Source organism: Dipodomys spectabilis, unplaced genomic scaffold, assembly GCF_019054845.1.
Source record: "Dipodomys spectabilis isolate Male_0828 unplaced genomic scaffold, ASM1905484v1 ptg000108l, whole genome shotgun sequence".
NCBI classification, from domain to species: domain Eukaryota; kingdom Metazoa; phylum Chordata; class Mammalia; order Rodentia; family Heteromyidae; genus Dipodomys; species Dipodomys spectabilis.
Window position 1 is genome coordinate 8,877,506 of NW_024870785.1, and position 18,121 is coordinate 8,895,626.

The window sequence follows — 18,121 nt, forward strand, 5'->3', positions numbered from 1 at the left end:
ATCGGCGGGAGTCCCAGCCACGAGGGGATCCCCCAGGGGCTTCACCTGGGCCAGGGTTTCAGCTGGGATGCTCAGTCCTCCCCTGAAACCCCCCCCTCCCGTCCTCCCCCATGTTTTCCACCACCTGGTGGTCTGAGTGCCGTCAGTCGAGCTCGGGGTCGTGGACGGAAGAGTCGCATCCGGGTACTGGTGGGGGGGGGGCGGTCGCTTTGAGGCCTACGGGAAGCCTCAGGCTCGCTAATCATGGCCGCAGGCGGCAAGGCCTCAGGTCAGGTTGACGCCAGGCCTGAACACGTGAGGCCCGCCCTCAACCCGAAGTGTGTGTGGGGGGGGGGGGGGGGGGAGCGGAAACGGAAAGGCGGGAGCAGCGGAGGCCGCACGTGAAGCCCGCGAGGCGCGGGGCAGCCACGCGCCGCCGCCGCCAACGGAAAGTAGTGCTTCCGGGGTCACCTGGTGGGTGGGGTCGGGGAACGCGCCGTTAGGGTCAGGCTCGCCGGCCGGGAGCCATGAGTTCCTTCCGCCAGCGAGCCGCCGCGTTCCGCTCTCATTTACTCCTCGCTCAACTCCGCTCGGTGTTTAAGGAAGCGTTGAGACTCTCTGAGACCGCGCTGCGGGCCGACCCCCACCAGCTCGGGGCACCGGCAGCGGCTTCCGCTCCCCAAGCCAGAGGTGCCGCGCGGACCCAGGGAAGCCCAGGCCCAGGTCGCGCCGGCCGCCGCGGGGGGGGGGGGGGGGGGGGGGGGGGCGGGGGGCGACGTCGGAGGACGTCAGGTGGGAGGAAAATCCCCCCTCCCACCCCGCCGCACGCAGCGCGGGAAACGGCACGCGGGGGGGGGGGGCGGGGGGCGACGTCGGAGGACGTCAGGTGGGAGGAAAATCCCCCCTCCCACCCCGCCGCACGCAGCGCGGGAAACGGCACGCCGGGGGGGGGGGGGCGGGCGAGTCCATTTGAGTCCCTGCTTACGGGGGGAGAGGGGGGGGGGAGAGAGGTGCCGTTTTCTTTCATGGGGGGTGTGGGGGGTGGGGAGGGAAATCGTTGAAGTTGTTTTCCGTTAAACCGGAGCTCCGAGTGTTGGACTCGGGGTTGTTTCCGCGGAGGCTCAGCTCGCCTTTGCGACCAAGGTTCGGGCTCCCGCATGGAGTTCTCCCCCCCCCGGCCCTCCCAGAGCGGTGGGCTCGTCCGGCCGGGGGCGGGGCGGTTTGAAGCTTGGCGGGTTTTCGCGCTCACCTGGCGCCGTCTCTTGTCTTTCTTTCTTTCTCCCTCTTTCCTTCTCTCTCTCTCTCTTCCTTCCTGCCTTTTCCCCGGTTGGCCATGCCCTGCTCAAAAGAGACCCCCGCCAGCTCCCCCTGCAAGCGGACTCGACCTGCCAAGGAGGGCGACATGCGGCTGCGCTTTGTGAGGCTCTCCGAGCACGCCACGACCCCGACCCGGGGGTCGGCGCGCGCCGCAGGCTACGACCTGTACAGGTGGGTGAGTAGGGGACCCCCCCCCCCCAACACACACCCCGGGATCCGGGGCCTAGCCCGAGCCAGTCAACTGGGGAAACGACACCACTGCTGTGTTTGGTGGTTCGGGCATCTTTGAAGTCGTCGCTTTTTAGCCTAAACTCAACATAGGGACCCCGCAGGTAAACAACCCATGAGATGGCCCGGGCGTTATTTAGCAGTATTGATCCCCCACCCTTTTGCCAAGTGGAAGGCAGAGACAACCTGGCTCGTCTCGGCCTTCGGAGGAGCTGACTGACCCAAGGCTGATCAGGTGTACTGAAATAGAAAAGTCAAAATGGTTTCTAGAAAGGTTTGAGGAAGGCCCAATCTGACTGAAAGGGTTTCTTAACTATACATGTTAGGCCCAAGGTTTGTTAGGGTCACATGATGAAATACAGGAATGCCAGTGTAGTACCATCCTTTAATTTACTTAGAACATTTTAACTATCAAACTTTTGATCACACGTGCTGCCTAATGTAATTTTCACAATCAGATTAGCATCTGTTTTTTTTAACAGGTGAGGGAGTTTGTCAGCAAATTAATTGATTTGCCCAAGGGAAATTTGAATGTGATGTAGGTTTTTTAACTTGGAATTTATTCTTTTCACCTGTTTATTGAACCCAGTTGTTGACCTTTAAGTGAAAAACAATCTTGGGATTAGGGATTTCAAGCATCCCAGATAATTTAAATATGAGCCTACTGACCTAAATTGTACATACTGGGAAGGGCAGAAAGAACTGAGAGAGAGATAGTAACTGAAAAAGAAAAGTAAGTTAGAGAGTGTTGTAGCTGACAGGGATAGTAGTCTAGAAGGATAAAAGAATGATGGAGTTTGACAAGACCCTTCCAAAGTATTAAGTCTGGGCATTGTAAGTGTTGGGGGAAATTTTGACTTGATAATTTTAGGCATTCATCCTCCCAATAAAATTGATAGGATTTCTTTAATAAAATAGAGTGACTTAAGTTGTCTAAAGTAACTTGCAGTTTTATAAAATCTTTGTGTGTGTTTTGTTTTTTGTTGTTGGTCGTGGGGCCTGAACTCAGGGCCTGGGCACTGACTCTCAGCTCTTCACTTCAAGGCTAGTGCTCTACCAGTTGAGCCATAGCACCACTTCTGGCTTTTTCTGCTTATGTAGTGCTGAGGAATCAAACCCAGGGCCTCATGCATGCAAGACTAGCACTCTACCACTGAGCCACTTTCCCAGCCTCCCCCTCTCTTTTTTTTTTTTGTCGGTCGTGGGGCTTGAATTCTAGGCCTGGGCTGTCTGTCCTTGTGTTGTTCAGCACAAGGCAAGTGCTCTACCACTTGAGCAACACTTCGGGTTTTCTAGTGGTTTATTGGAAATAAGGGTCTCATGGACTTTCCTGCCCAGGCTGGCTTTGAACCACAATCCTCAGATCTCAGCCTCCTGAGTAGCTAGGATTACAGGCGGGAGCCACTGACACCTGGCCCCCTTTGTATGTATGTATGTATTTTGTCCCGTTGGCCCCCTTTGTATTTATTTATTGTTTTTGTCCCGTCGTGGGGCCTAAACTCGGCCTGGGCGCTGTCCCTCAGCTCTTCAGCTCAAGGCTAGCTCTCTACCACTTGAGCCACAGCGCCACTTCCGGCTTTTTTTTGCTATATGGTGCTGAGGAATCGAACCCAGGGCCTCATGCATGCAGTTCAAGCGCTCTACCATTGAGCCACCTTCCCACCTCTCCCCTTTGTTTTTATCAAGTGAGCTATGGTGATATCCCAGCAGCATGTTAGAAGTGTTGACATCTCTCCCTCTATCATAAAATTCACAAAGAATTATTTTGTCTAAAAATGTCCTTTTTTGTAAATATCTACTCGGCTTTCAAACTTCATATAAATTGGAAACTCACCAAAGTATGAGTTATTTTATGATCTGTATTTAAAAGAATAATGTATACATTGTTACAGAAAAGAGTAAAAATACATAAATATCAATTGTTTTCTTTAATATCTTAGTGCTTATGATTATACAATACCACCTATGGAGAAAGCCCTTGTGAAGACGGACATTCAGATAGCTCTTCCTTCTGGGTGCTATGGAAGAGTAGGTAAGTAACTTAAGAAATAAATAGGATGAAATAACAGGTTATTGCAAGAACTGTGTCCTAAGATAATAGTACTGTCTCTAATGGGCTCATTATATTGCTTTTGCTAACCTCCACAATACTGGTTTTGTTTTGTTTTTTGTTTTGTCAGTCGTAGGGCTTGAACCCTAGGCCTGGGCGCTGTCCCTAAGCTCTTCAGCTCAAGCTCTACCACTTGAACCACAGTGCCACTTGTGGGTTTCTCGTGGTTAATTGGAGATGAGTTACATGGACTTTCTGCTTGGGCTGGCTTTGAACTGCAATCCTCAGATCTCAGCTTCCTGAGTAGCTAGGATTACAGGCATGAGCCACTGTCATCTGGCTCAATACTGGGGTTTGAACTTGCTCTCCTTTTTGCTAGACAGGCACTGAGCAACCTGACCCACATCCCTAACCCTTTTTGGCTTTTCTTGTTTATTACTGTAGCTTCCTCCTTAATAAAAACTTCCAACAAACACAATTGGAAATTACTCTGGAGACTTTACTCATGCTTTTTAAGGCTCAACACATTGGCCGAAGAGGTTGGGCTAAATGCCTTAGAAAAACTGAAAATTAAGGTAATTTTAATTGGTGCTTGTACCATTGGCTCTGCCCTGCAAGAATTAGATTGTATGTAAGATCATGTTCTCTCTCTGTTTATATCAAGAATAGTTTTGTTATTTTATACTAAGAATAGAACTCCACTAGGTACAAGTGGTTCCTGCCTGCAATCCTAGATAACTTGAGAGACCCGAGATCAGGTGGTTGAAATTCGAAGCCAATATGATCAGCAAAGTCCTGGGGGCTAGAATCATGGCTCAAGTAGTAGAGCTTAGAAAAGCCAAGAGAGAGTGCAAGATCCTGAGTTCAAGGCCTGTACGGCACCATACAAAGTAAAACTAAATTTTAACCCATTGAACCTTGTCTTGTTCAGTATTTTCTCTCCCATTGGATAAGAAGGGACATTTCAGTTGTCTAGAGGAGAAATAGCTCTTATATAATGGGAGGAGCTAGGACAAAATGAACTGCAAGTCAGCAGGTTTGACTTTTCTGGGAAAGCCACTGTCACCAGAGAGTGAATTTAAAACTTGTAAAGAGCATAATATAGGTAGCTGTCAGACTAAACATGAAGAGAAAAGTGAAACGGTGAGTCCTTCTAGGAGAGTGACTTACCAGCTATGTGTGGAAGAAACACTTTGGCCATATAGGGCAATGTAGCTCACAGACCATGGAGGGCGTTTCATTTGGTCCAACCAAGGCAACTGCAGATGGGTCAGCAAATTGAGCTTTTTTCATAAAATCTATCATAATCACATAAACTTTGAGGATGAACAAGGAATATCCAGGAAAAAAAATTGGGCACTTGCCTGGTCCCTTTAACATCATTGACTATATTTTTAGGGTGGGGAAAGATCAAGGGATGGAATGTAAGTCAAGGCAAGAGGTAGCATTTATTGTCGAAGCTCCTACTTTTCTAAAACACAGGCTTTCTTATTTCATAATGATAAATGTATTCAGAACGATCTGTTTAAATTAGCATGAAGAAAGATGCTAAAAGAGTATCATACTAAATTGCAGCACTTGTATCTATATTGCCCTTCTCCACTTAAAATAGCATTTTTTTTTTTTTAGCTCCACGTTCTGGCTTGGCTGCAAAACACTTCATTGATGTAGGAGGTAATATTTTTACTGTTGTAGTTGATAAATGTATTAGTCCTTAAAAATGTACATATTCACATGGCAGATTTTATTATATCTTTAGAGTTTTAATCTGAAGTAATAAGACAGTTTAAATGTATAGTTTTACATACTATTTGGTAACATCCTGTTTTTAGTCATTTTGTAAGGTTTGTATTAATCAGATAACTTGACACTAAGAAAAGATTTTTAACTTGGTGTAGTGATAATCTATACTTCCATCAAATTTAATTTTGACTCAGATAAATCAATATGCTAAATTCTCTTGTGACTGTTTTTATGCAGCTACTTTAGGAGGATTTTAAGATGATGAAACTTGTTCAGTGGTGAGAAAGTTGTTTTATGTTCAAAACTGGAGTATATACATCTGATTTCTACCTCTTTTTTCCTTAGACTGCAATTAAAGATGGAGATTACCATTCCTATATCCATCCCTTCAGTATTGTCCAGAATCTGTTGGGTCTTTGTGCTACTGCAGTGGTTAAAAGCACCTACTAACGCCTGGCTGTCTTAATCTAACGTTTTGGAAGGGTCTTTGTGTCACCCCATGGTGTCACTAGGTGGTGCTGTGGTACAAGACAGAAGGCCAATCCCAGTTCTTCACTTTTTGTTTTTTTGTTTTTAATAGCAAGGATTGTTTTTGACAGCCTGTAATTGGGTTGAGTCCCTGAACAGTATTCTCAGAAATACTTCATGTGGTCATTTGGCATGCATTTAATAGTCTACCTTAAGAATATGAAAGACTGTATATATTTTGAATGCAATTTCAAAGGATTATGAAAGGAATATGGACTTGGAGCTTTAGTTTCCTTAACCGTACAAATAGATACTAGTGTGCCTACCTCTGAAGGGTGGAAGGATGAAATGATAATGTATGTAAAAAGCATCTGACACATCACATGTTTAATGATACATGTCTTAGGGACTTGACTTTTTTAATGTGGAAACATTTTTCCCTACCCCGATTTTGTTACTAATTTTAGCAACTTTTTGGGAAAAAAATTTAAGTAATTGGAAAGTTAGGTTGCTTGATGTATGGTATGGGGTTATTCATAAAATCACATTGTGGTATGTTTTTGAATGCAAAGTATCTTAATAATGTCGCAGGTACAAGTTTATTATAGTTGACAATTTTTTTTTTTTTTTCCTGAAGAGACACTGTTAGAAATCTTAAGCTGTAAATAAGGGTCAAAGGGAAAAGTTGAGTATGCAGGATTTTGTTCAGAATTCACATCTGGTAGGTGTGGATAGTTTTCACTAAAGGTTTCCAACAAATGACATGCCAAAGTCTTGGAACTGAAGTCAGTTAATCACTCTGCCAGTTCCAATGCATGATTTTTCCAATGATAACTTCAAGACACTTGAAGTTTTCTCTGAAGAAGAAAACTATCCCTGATGCTTACGTCTTTTATGCAGGAAAAGAATAAGTCTTAGATGATTCTCAAAACACAAATGACAGTTTGTGTTTTGGAACTGTTGAATTTTGCATACCGTAAGCACTCATACTTAAGAAATAGGTTTCAGTTGAAGATCTTTTTCTGCCATACATTTTCATTGGCTCCAGTTTTATCTTTAGTCAGTTAAAGGCTTTTTTACATTTTTGTGTTCCATGCATAAAATCTTAGTAGATTATTTGGCCCTGTAGGATTCAAGATCTACAGCTAGTAGAGCACCCCAGACAAGAGTGTGTTACAAATACATAGCAGAAGCCTTTGCGAAAAGGGAGATTTTTGTAAGATTGAAAATACCATAACGTTCAGAATATTTGCAGCTTTGTGTTGGTGGCTCATACCTGTAATATTAGTCTGTAGGCTGAGACCTAGCATGTCATAGTTTGCAATCATCCCAGGCAGAAAAGTCTGTGAGACTCCCATCTCCAATTAACCAGCTAAAAGCTAGACTGGAGGCATGACTGAGGTGATAGCTTTGAGCAGGCAAGGGGAGCCAGAGTATGACATCCTAATTTAAGCCCAGGTACAGGCAAAATAATAATGGTATATATTCCACATTTTCTGTCTGAAAAGAATGGCCAAGGTTTATGTGTGTATATTAATCTAAAAGGCTGTCTCTTAATATTTTTAGTGAAAAAAGTAATATGTAAACTTAATTGTAAAATGTTGTCTCTCAAATGGTTAACTTAAATTTTTCTTAAAGTAGAAACAAAAAAGCCTGGAAGGGGCTGGGAAGGTGGCTCAGTGGTAGAGCGCTTGCCTTGCATGCTTGAGGCCCTGGGTTCAATTCCTTAGCACCACATAAGCAAAAAGAAAAAAGCCGGGAGTGGCACTATGGCTCAAGTGGTAGAGCGCTAGCTAGCCTTGAGCTGAAGAGCTGAGGGACAGTGCCCAGGCCAGCATTCAGGCCCCCCCTTCCCCCCCCCCCCAAAAGCCTAGAAATCAAGCTACGTCTTCTTTTTCAAACTTACTTGAGCTTCTGCCTCAAATTCCCCAGCCTTCTGTGGTCCTTTGTTCCAGCACACTATGGTACACTGAAGGTTTGCTCTCTTAAATCTAAGCTAATTCATACCTGCAGTCAAAACTTGCTTGGTATAAGTAACATGGAGACAACTGGTCCCTTTTTTCTATCAGTTTTCCTAAGTGTTAAGGACTAAAATTAATGGACAGTTCACAGTGATGGAAGAAAGGTTTCCTTGAATGTGCCCAAGTTTTATTGCCTTATTGCTGTCATTCAGTCCAGATATGAGATGAATTGCATTAGCTGCTTTCTAGACTGTATAGCAGGCTTCAAGGCTTGTAATCAGCCTAGTTTTCCACCTTCGTGAGAAAATGGAGATAAGATGTAGTTTGAATTAACTTTGTTCTAAGTAATTTTTTTGTATGGCCTTAAGATAATTTGGAGTATGGCCAACCAGCCTGAGTACCCATTGAGCTGGATTCTTGACTATTACTTATTTTCTTTCTTGAAGATATTTTTTGGTTTGTTTGGGGAAGATAAGAGTACTAATAAGGATAAGTGAGATAAAAAGTAGCTATGTTGTTTATATGTATCTCATTCAGTTTTTTTACAAACCAAGCAGAAAGATGTAACTGGTATAGGGAGTGGGGTTCAGGAGTGGGTGACTTGATAACAGTTAATTTCTTTGTAAGGTACTAAAAGTATTCTAAAACTGGTTGTAGTGATGGTTGCACAACTTGAATATACTACAAAGCAATGGATTACTGTAAATGGATGCATGATATGACAAGTCGCCATCTTTTTAAAAAAATGAGCAGCTGGTGCACTTGTATTATATGTGCTTATGTTTGTGGAAGCTTGTTAAGTTCTCAACCCCCAAAAAGCAAGTCTAACAAGTCTGGTAGATTTCTGGGCCATAGCAGGGACTGGTTCAAATCTGCAAAGATCTGCTTTATCTTTGTTTATAATGTGTAAAGCTACTGACTGGACATTTAGAAGTTCACATTATTTATGAGTGTGCAGGAGTGTACCCATTGTAAAGCTTGAGAGGTAAGGTCCTCTAAGAGATCATGGTTTTGAAAAAAATCTGTGGTTCAAATTAAGAAGACTGAAAAGTATAGCTTTTTTTTTTTTAATTTTTTTTTTTTTGTCGGTCGTGGGGCTTGAACTCTGGGCCTGGGCGCTGTCCCTCAGCTCTTCAGCTCAAGGCGAGCGCTCTACCACTTGAGCTACAGCGCCACTTCCGGTTTTCTGGTGGTTTATTGGAGATAGGAGTCTCACGGTCTTTGCTGCCCGGGCTGGCTTTGAACCGCGATCCTCAGATCTCAGCCTCCTGAGTGGCTAGGATTACAGGCGTGAGCCACCAGCGCCCGGCATTAGCTTTTTTTTTTTTTTATGGAATATCCTGATACTTTCAAGACTGCTGATAAACAGTGTCAGCATTGACTTATTCCAATGTAGATCTTCAGACTTTTTGACATCTTTATAACTGTCATATTTCAATGAGAATATTAGTAAAAACCTGCTACCAGGAAAAGTCTTTGAAGCCCAAATCATAATTTTTTCCTACTCTTGGCAAGTATGCCATGAGTAGACAGATTGGAGATAATTGCCACTCAGCAATTTGATAAGGGAGCCAAGTTAGAAAATGATCCATTTTCTAAATTCTTATTTGCACTCCAATAATGTCAGTGTTCTTTTCTTTTTCTTTTTTTCTTTTTGAAGGGGTCCGGTCTTGGGGCCTGAACTCTGGGCCTGGGTGCTGTCCGTCAGCTCTTCAGCTCAAGGCTAGGGTTCTACCACTTGAGCAACAGCACCACTTCCGGCTTTTTTCTTTTTGCTTATGTGGTGCTGAGGAATCGAACCCAGGGCCTCAGGCATGCAAGGCAAGCACTGTACCACTGAGCCACCTTCCCAGCCCTGTCAGTGTTCTTTTCATGCTGTACATAGTACCACCACAAGGTTTACTGGTTCATATGTAAGGATAAAATTTTCAGAGCTACAAAGAATAATCTAGGCTAGTGTTCTGGCTGCATAAATCAAGGTTAATAGAATTTTTCTTTTCTTCTAGCTGGTGTCATAGATGAAGATTATAGGGGAAATGTTGGTGTTATCTTGTTCAATTTTGGCAAAGAGAAGTTTGAAGGTATGTTAAATACATTCATTCACATAAATGTACTGAATTTATTATGTGTCTGCAGCATTCCTCTAATCCTCATTGAGTGGGATAATATAGAAAATGCTTCAGAGAAATATCAGTAATTCACTTTTGTTTTTGCTTTCTTTCAAGTGAAAAAGGGTGATCGAATTGCTCAGCTCATTTGTGAGCAGATTTTTTATCCAGAAATTGAAGAAGTTCAAGTAAGTATCATAAGAATGGAGAATGAATATAAGATAACAACGAGAAGAAATGTCAGAAGATAATAAATGCTGTTTGTAACTAGATCATGTATATGAATAATGCTATGGAAAGCAAAATTAAAATCTTTTGGATTTTCTTGGTTTTCAGGTAAATATATATATATATAGTATTTGAATAGTAAATTACATCAATACACTATGAAATTCTGCCATTTTCTTAGCTCTTGAAAATTCTCCAGTATTCCAGTGGTATGCATGCAGCCTTTTAAAATTTTTCTTCTTTTGGTAATCTCCTTGGTTTGGTTTTTGACAGTGTCTTGCTGTAGCCCAGGCTGGCATGAAACTTTTGATCTTGCAGCCTCAGCCTCCTGAAGGCTGAGATTATGGGCATATGTCACCATGCGGGCCTGTAATCTCCCTTTTTAAAAGATGATATATAGTAGGGAATGAAAATCTTTTAGTAGGAGCTATAGAGAAGTAAAAAGACTAAAATTAACTCTGGCTTGCTATCTTTCTATCTTTTCAGGTCTTGGATGATACTGAAAGGGGTTCAGGAGGTTTTGGTTCTACTGGAAAGAATTAAAATTTGGGCCAAGAATAGAAAATGAAAAGGCATAGTTTTTATTAAAAATAATAGGTTTTGCGTCAAGTGTTTTTGGTGTTTTGCACCATAGTAAACTTAATAGTTTTAACTTGTAAAAAAGTTTATTTTCTTAACGATAGAAGGAAAAGTTACTTCTGTCGGGATTATATGGAAACTTATTTTGTGTTTCTGAAATTGCTAGTATGAAAATCTATCTGTTTTGTGAATACTTGACAAGTTTTAAAAAATCAGATGTACAATTTAATTCAATAAAGAGTATCTCATTGGTTCTGCTTTAATTGCTGTATGAATCATCAGTGCTTGAATCATAAACGAATTCTCTCACAGGTACACATTGAATAAGCTGAACTAAAAATAATCAAAATGATGTTTTCTTCATTTGTCAAATTTTCTTAGTAATATTAAGATTCTTTGTAAATAAGGAGAGAACCCTCAGCTTATTGTTGTGCTTTTTTTTTTTTTTTTAACATTGATATTCCTTTTGGTAACTTCTTGTTTGACTGAGTAGAGGCTTGTTTGTAAAAGGAAGTGTTATTTAGGAATTTCTGCTTAGTTGGTTCCTCTGAGTTTTAGCTCATCAGCCAAAGTATTAGTTGTACTTATCCAAGTTTCCCTTGCTGAAGTAACAATAAATAGGCCGTGCCCAAGAAAATATTTAAGAGGAATAAAATGAATGACTTAATATTTTTTGGGTTATTCCATCCCAAGTACATAGCTTATTTGTAAGCAGATATGCATTGCAGGTATGGGACTGCTTTTGTGGATTTTCTTGACTAACATCTGCTGCAACTTTGTTAGTGTACTTTATGCTTACCAGACTCCTTTGTGCTAGTTTTGTTTTTTGTATTTTTTTGTGGGTCTTGGAGCTTGAACTCTGGGCTTAGGTGCTGTCCTTGTGCTCTTCAAGGCGAGCGCTCTGCTGCTTGAGCCACAGTGCCACTTCCGGTTTTCTAGTGGTTTATTGGAGATAAAAGTCTCATGGACTTTCCTGCCTGGGCTGGCTTTGAAACGTGATCTTCAGATCTCAGCCTCCTTAGCTATGATTAGAGGCATGAGCCACCAGCGCCCAACTTGCGCAAGTTTTGAGTGCTTAAAGTTTCTTGGTCAGGTGCCCTGTGGACTCCCAGCCATTGTTTGAGGGGTGGAATATTGCTGGAACTGTTGATTGTGTTTGGTATAACTGAATCTTGGCTAGTGTAACAGTTGAATAAGAATACATATTATTAGGTGGCTACCAAGAGATGTACTCTTCAGTAAGGTTGATTAGCACTTTATAATGTTTATCCTTTTTTTTACAGTAGAAGGGATTTGAATACAGGACTTCATATTTGCAAGGAACCACTTGAACACACCCTCTTGAACTATGCCTCCAACCCTTTTAATCTAGGTATTTTTGAGAAAGGATCTTAGTATTTGCCTAGTCTGGTCTGGACTGTGATCATTCTCTTTACACTTCTTTTCATAGCTGGAATGGCAAATAAATTGCCACCATGCTTAGATTTTCCTGTTGTAATAAGGCCCCAAAAACTTTTTCTTAAGCTGGCCACAATTTTCCTCATCTGGGTTTCGCAAGTAGCTGGAATTACAGATGTGAGCATCATGTGATCTAAGGAGACAACTAGATGAAAACCTTGTGATAAGTAAAGTAGATTTCTTTTCTTGAGTCTACTTGGTTGTACATGCTCCAGATAACTAGACAGATGAGTGAAATGTCCTCTTCTACAGGCAGATTTTTCCCCACTAGAAAGGAAAACAAAAGCCTTGTTGACAATCTCCGTTTCACCTTACTGGAGAGGTACTGCAGCGTCATTTTCTATCTACTTATTTTTTAAGGTAAATAGGAGCACTGGCAGGCTAAGAAAGGTAAGCACCTGGAGTGTGCTGGTGAGGTGAAACTGTCAGCAGTTTCTGTTAGCAGAACTTCATGGTACAGAAGTTTGAAATCATGGACCAAAACTCAATTACAATACTGATGGTACAATAATTCAAAATTCAGGGAGTATAGAAAAAGGTTGCTTGGGCTGGGAAGTTGGCTCAGTGGTAGAGCGCTTGCCTTGCATGCATGAGGCCCTGGGTTCGATTCCTCAGAATCACATAACCAAAAAGAAAAAGCTGGAAGTGGCGCTGTGTTTCAAGTGGTAGAGCGCTAGCCTTGAGCTGAAGAGCTGAGGGACAGCGCCCAGGCCCAGAGGTCAGGCCCCACGACCGGACCAAAAAGAAAAAGGTTGCTTGTAAAATCCATATGCAAATCTTAAGGCATGTACTCATTCTAGTAAAAATAATAATATCCCTGAGGAGATAGGCAAAGCTATTTTATCTTGGTTGTGAAATTTTTTTTTCTGTGGTTGACCTGAGCTTTTTTAGCTGAGAAATACCCTTTAGTATTCTATCCTATGAAGATAGGTGAAGAGGGAGGGATGCCTTATCAAAAGCAAAAATAAAATGTCGGAGTGAGTCTTTTCTAATTGGAGATGGATTATATTGTTGGTGTTTGATATTGGTTTTTTTTTCTTACCGAAAAGAATAAACACATGGGAAATAACATATTTTGACTTGAAGAATCCTTTCAAGAATATGAACCCCAGGCACTAGTGGCTCATGCCTATAGTCCTAGCTACTCAGGAGACTGAGATCTGAGGATTGTGGATCAAAGCCAGCCTGGACAGGAAAAGCTGTGAGACTTATCTCCAATAAACACCAGAAAATGAAGTGGAGCTGTGGCTCAAGTGATAGAGCACTTGCCTTGAGCTGAAGAGCTGAGAGACAGCGCCCAAGCCCAGAGTTTTTCCCCATGACCGACAAAAAACCCCAACAAACTAAATATATGAGATGAAGCTGAGTGCCAGTGGCTGAGGACTAATCCTCACTGTTCAGGAGGCTGAGATCTGAAGATCATAAAAGAGAACCTGGGCAAGAAAGTTTTTTTTAATTTTGTCTCTACTTAATCACCAAAGAGCCAGAAGTAGAACTGTGGATCAAGAGGTAAAGCTCCAGCTTTGAGGGAAAAATATTCAGAACAGCACCTAGACACCAAGTTCACACTCCAATACCTGCAAGCACATACAAAAAGTATGTGATGAAAAACAATATATTGAACTAAGTACTCAATACATAAGAATAAACCTAAACAAGGAGATGAAAAACTTACATGGTGAAAATACTAAAGAAAATTTGAAGATCCTAGAAGACCTCCCATGTTAATAGATTAGCAGAATTAATACTGTAAAAATGTCTCTTACCAAAAGCAATCAAAAACTAGAAGTTTAATATAAGCCCCATCAAAATTCCAATTTTTTTTTACAGGTATGGACAACTGTAAGATTCATGAGGAAACATGAAAGAACCCCCCTTCTCCCCCAAGAAGTCAAAGGAATCGAGCAAAAGGCAGTGCTAAACAAAATACTTAATTTCAAATTACACCACAGAGTTAGAGTAACAACAGCATGGTACTGGCACAAGAATTGATATGTAGACCAGTGAGAGAAGACCCAGAAGTAAGCCCACACGGTTAACAGCCTGATTTTTGACAAAATGTGCAGAAAATACTAGGAAAAAGCTCCAGCAAATGGTGCTGGGAAAACTGAATATCCACATCTACAAACAAGCCTGTGCAAGATTCTCCCTGTACAAAAAGTAATTCAAAATGGATTAAAGATCTTAAGGTGCAACCTAAAACTTTTAACCTTGAAGAAAACACTTCAAGAATCAGACATAGGCATAGACTTATTTGAATCGCACTCTAGTAGTTTAGAAATAGATTGGCAAGTTACATAAAATTAAGCTGTACAGCAAAAAAAGATAGCAAAGTGGAGAGAAACAATGGGAGAAAACCTTTGTCACTTGATAATGACAATATACATAGTATTTGAGACTCAAAATTAATACATAGATTACAGAAGTCTCAATAGAAATATAAGTAGCCAGTAAATGTATGAAAAAAAGTTCATTTTATCTGTGAAAGAAAAATGCGAATTTCAACTACATTGAATTCCCATCTCATCCCAATCAGATGGACTATCATGGAAACAATTCTGGTGAGGATGTGTTGAAAGGGAATCCTTATATATTGTTAGTGCCCAGTCATGAAAGTCCTTGAAGAACTAAAAGCCAAGCATGACGGTTTCATGTTGGTAATTCCAGCTACCAGAACAACTGGTATGACGACAGCTTGGGCCAAGGAGACCCCATGTCAACAAAAAAGCTGGGCGTGGTGACATGTCATTCCAGCATGGTCCAAGTTATCCCTAGCAAAGTCAAGACATTCCAAAAATAAGCAGAGGGGGGAAAAATAGGCTAGGGGCATAGCTCAAGTGGTAAAGTGCTTGCTTCACAAGGCACAAAGCCCTGAGTTGAAACCTCATTGCCAGCCCTTGATGTCATATAATCCTGCTATATATAGATATATATTAGCCTAGGTATAAAGGAATCAAGCTGCATGCTATAGATTAAAGCATGCTTATTTTTATTGTAGGACTATTTACAATAGCTAAGTTTTGTGATCAGCCTTGATGCTCCTCACCATGAAGGGATGAAAAAATTGTGCATGTACACAAATGAGGTATTGCCTAGCCATAGAGAGTAAAATGTGGGCTGGGAAGGTGACTCAGTGGTAGAGCGCTTGCCTTGCATGCATGAGGCCCTGGGTTCGATTCCTCAGCACCACATAAGCAAAAAGAAAAAAGCCAGAAGTGGCACTGTGGTTCAAGTGGTAGAGCACTAGGCTTGAGTTGAAGAGCTGAGGGACAGCGCCCAGGCCCAGAGTTCAGGCCCCCACGACCGGACCCCCCCCCCAAAAAAAAAAAAGTAAAATGCTATTTGCACGATAATAGAATTGGAGGTCTTGTTAAGGAAAATAGCTAGACTAAACTGCAAATTCTTTCATACATGAACTCTGGGTTTTTTTAAATTACATGAAAGTACAATGGGCCTATTTGGAAGGGACCATTGTGAAGGGAAAGGTAGGAAAGAGGTGATAGATATAATCAAAGTACAATGTCTACATGTATGAAAATGTCAATGAAATCCATTGTCTTATATAATTAGTATGTGCTAAAAATTTGTTAGGGACTAAGGCTAAGTTGGGAGGATTTCAATGAATCCCAGGTCTCATGAAGGAAAAGTATACCGACTATGAAAGTAAGATTACAGAAATTTTAACAAGTTATTGAATTGTGTAATTATTTAAAATGAGTTTTATAGATGAATTAAACTAGCAGAATGTGTGCTGAAATGATTATCTTTGTTGGAATTGCTGACAGTTTTTTCTTTTTTGCATTATCTTTATTTTAACTTTTTGTGCATTAAAGTTATATAACTTGGTTTTCGAAAAATTACAGATTCACTATAAGATGTTTTAAAATTTGTTATTGTAGGTCGGGTGCAGTGGCCATATCTTGTAATCCCAGGTATTGGGGAGGAAGATGGAGAGAATCACAGCTTGTTGAACCCAGCCTGGGCAAGAGGTTAGTAAGAAACCCCCACCCCATGTCAGTAAGCAGTCTGGCAATAGTTGTTGCCTGTAATACCAGCTCTATGTGGGAGTTTTAAGTAGGAAAACCATGACAAGGACAATCCTGTGCAAAAACTCAAGACCTTATCTGACAAATGCCAAAATGAGCTGGGACAAAAAAAAAAAAAAAGCTGAAGTGATAGGTTGACTATCTCTAGCAAGCACAAGACCCTGAGTTCAAACCTTAGTACTGCCAAAAATAAATTTTGATTATATTTTACTACTTTTATGTATACTTTCAATGATGAAAATGTAGGAAAGTTACAAGTTTTGAAGAAATAAATATGCAGGTAGATAGAAGGAAAAAGCACTACCTTTGGGAATTTTACATGCAAGTTTAAGTTCTTTAGCTTGAAGTGATTGAATAAATAAGATAAACTTCCAGATCATAGGGTTTTGTGTGTATCTGTATCTGTGTGTCTTGTTGTTTTGTTTTTAATCATAAAATAACAGCATCAGATGATCTGTGGCATCTTTTCTGCTCTTTGAAAGACTAGACTGTATATCCATAGCAAATATTGCCACCTGGTGTCAGCTATCTGAAATGAGGCTGTTTTAGAAGATGAAAGCATCACCATTCATTTATTGGTGGTACTTCTCTAACATCTGTGTGTCAGGCAAGTGCCAGTGTCATCAGTGCCTTTCTGGATGATGTAAACAGCTAAGGCATGAGCTGTCACACAGCAGCCAGGGGCTGCACATCATTTCACCTCTTCTAGTTTTTTTTAATCTGCAAAATAAAGATGATCATCACGAATGACCAGAGCTGACATAATGACCAGTCAAGTCCCACTTGTGATTGGGATTCTTAAACTATGCCTACCTTTGTTCTCTACCCCTGTTTCTTTGTCTACTTAAGCCTAATGCTTATGTCTGAGGATAACATGGTGAAGACCAACTGAAGTGTCATCTTCCTATGACATGTCACATGATTTCCTTTCTCTGCCATATTCCTTTCTTAACTGACCTAGCACTTAAAAAATTACAGATAATCATGTCTTTACAATTTACATTGGTAGAAAAAAATCTACAGATGTATCTTACATAGTGGATGGCAAAGGGTATTTGATCAATAAATGGCAGCAGTTATTCTTGGGGAGATTAGTATTTCAGATCTGGGCATGGTGGTGCACATCTGTAATCCTAGCACTTTGGAGGCTAAGGGAGGAGGATCTTAAGTTTGAGACCACCTTGGACTCCATAATGAGACAGTATTTCAAATTTAAAGAAAAATATTTACTAGAGAAAGTATAAAAAAATACAGACATCTGTGCAATGCGTGATATGCTATGAAATACAAAAAAAGCACACAGCATGTTCAGAAAAGGACAAAGCTAAAGTTGAAGTAAGGTAGATGAAGTAAGGTAGAAAATATTCTACAGATAGAATTTTTTTTTATAAATATTCTAGAATTATAGCTTGCAGGTTCACACTTGTGGTTCCAAAATGCCAGGGAAGCTATTGTCAGCCATAGAAGAACACCATCACCAGAGCTGAGCTTCAGATTAACAACAAGCTGGCAGCCATGTTAATAACAAAGGGAAGATGAGTGGCAATAACAGAGAAGCTGGAAAACCACAGTGAAGAATGAATCTTTTCAAGATGACTTAAGGCTTTGTTAGACTACCCGAGGCAAAGAGAAGCTAAGACGGGTTGGTTGATGACACTAGCCAAACCATAGCAGGTCAGGGTCCAGAGTGAAATATGTCATCACACTTCACTTTCCACTGAGGTTTGAACACTATACCAAAAATTGAGGTAGACTTAGCACTATACAGGAAGGTAGTCTTTTCTGACTATTTGCTAACGTGCCAGGGTTAGAGGGGAAATTTTATGACAAAATACTCTTATACAAGTTCATTCACTGCATGCAGAAATATATTCAACTTTAAGGAAAATAAAAATCCCAAGTGTTCCTCATTTGGAAACACCACGTGGGTTTTAGTTGACAAGAAAATATTTGGCC

The 18,121-nt window shown here is 41.1% G+C and overlaps 1 protein-coding gene and 1 long non-coding RNA gene across 2 annotated transcripts in view; both read left to right on the forward strand.

Moving 5' to 3' along the window:
- The first annotated feature begins 473 nt into the window (after positions 1-473).
- Positions 474-10,924, forward strand: Dut (deoxyuridine triphosphatase). Its single transcript, XM_042688028.1, has 7 exons — positions 474-669; positions 1,329-1,467; positions 3,465-3,556; positions 5,204-5,248; positions 9,753-9,827; positions 9,972-10,042; positions 10,569-10,924. The coding sequence occupies exons 1-7, from the start codon at positions 507-509 to the stop codon at positions 10,623-10,625; spliced, it is 642 nt and encodes a 213-aa protein (XP_042543962.1). The 5' UTR covers positions 474-506; the 3' UTR covers positions 10,626-10,924.
- Positions 10,925-16,018: 5,094 nt separating this feature from the next.
- The window catches only part of LOC122114359, a 57,704-nt gene continuing 55,601 nt past the window's right edge, over positions 16,019-18,121 (forward strand). Inside the window, exon 1 of the long non-coding RNA XR_006148569.1 lies at positions 16,019-16,108. This is a non-coding gene — a long non-coding RNA (uncharacterized LOC122114359). The remainder of the gene's footprint in view (positions 16,109-18,121) is intronic.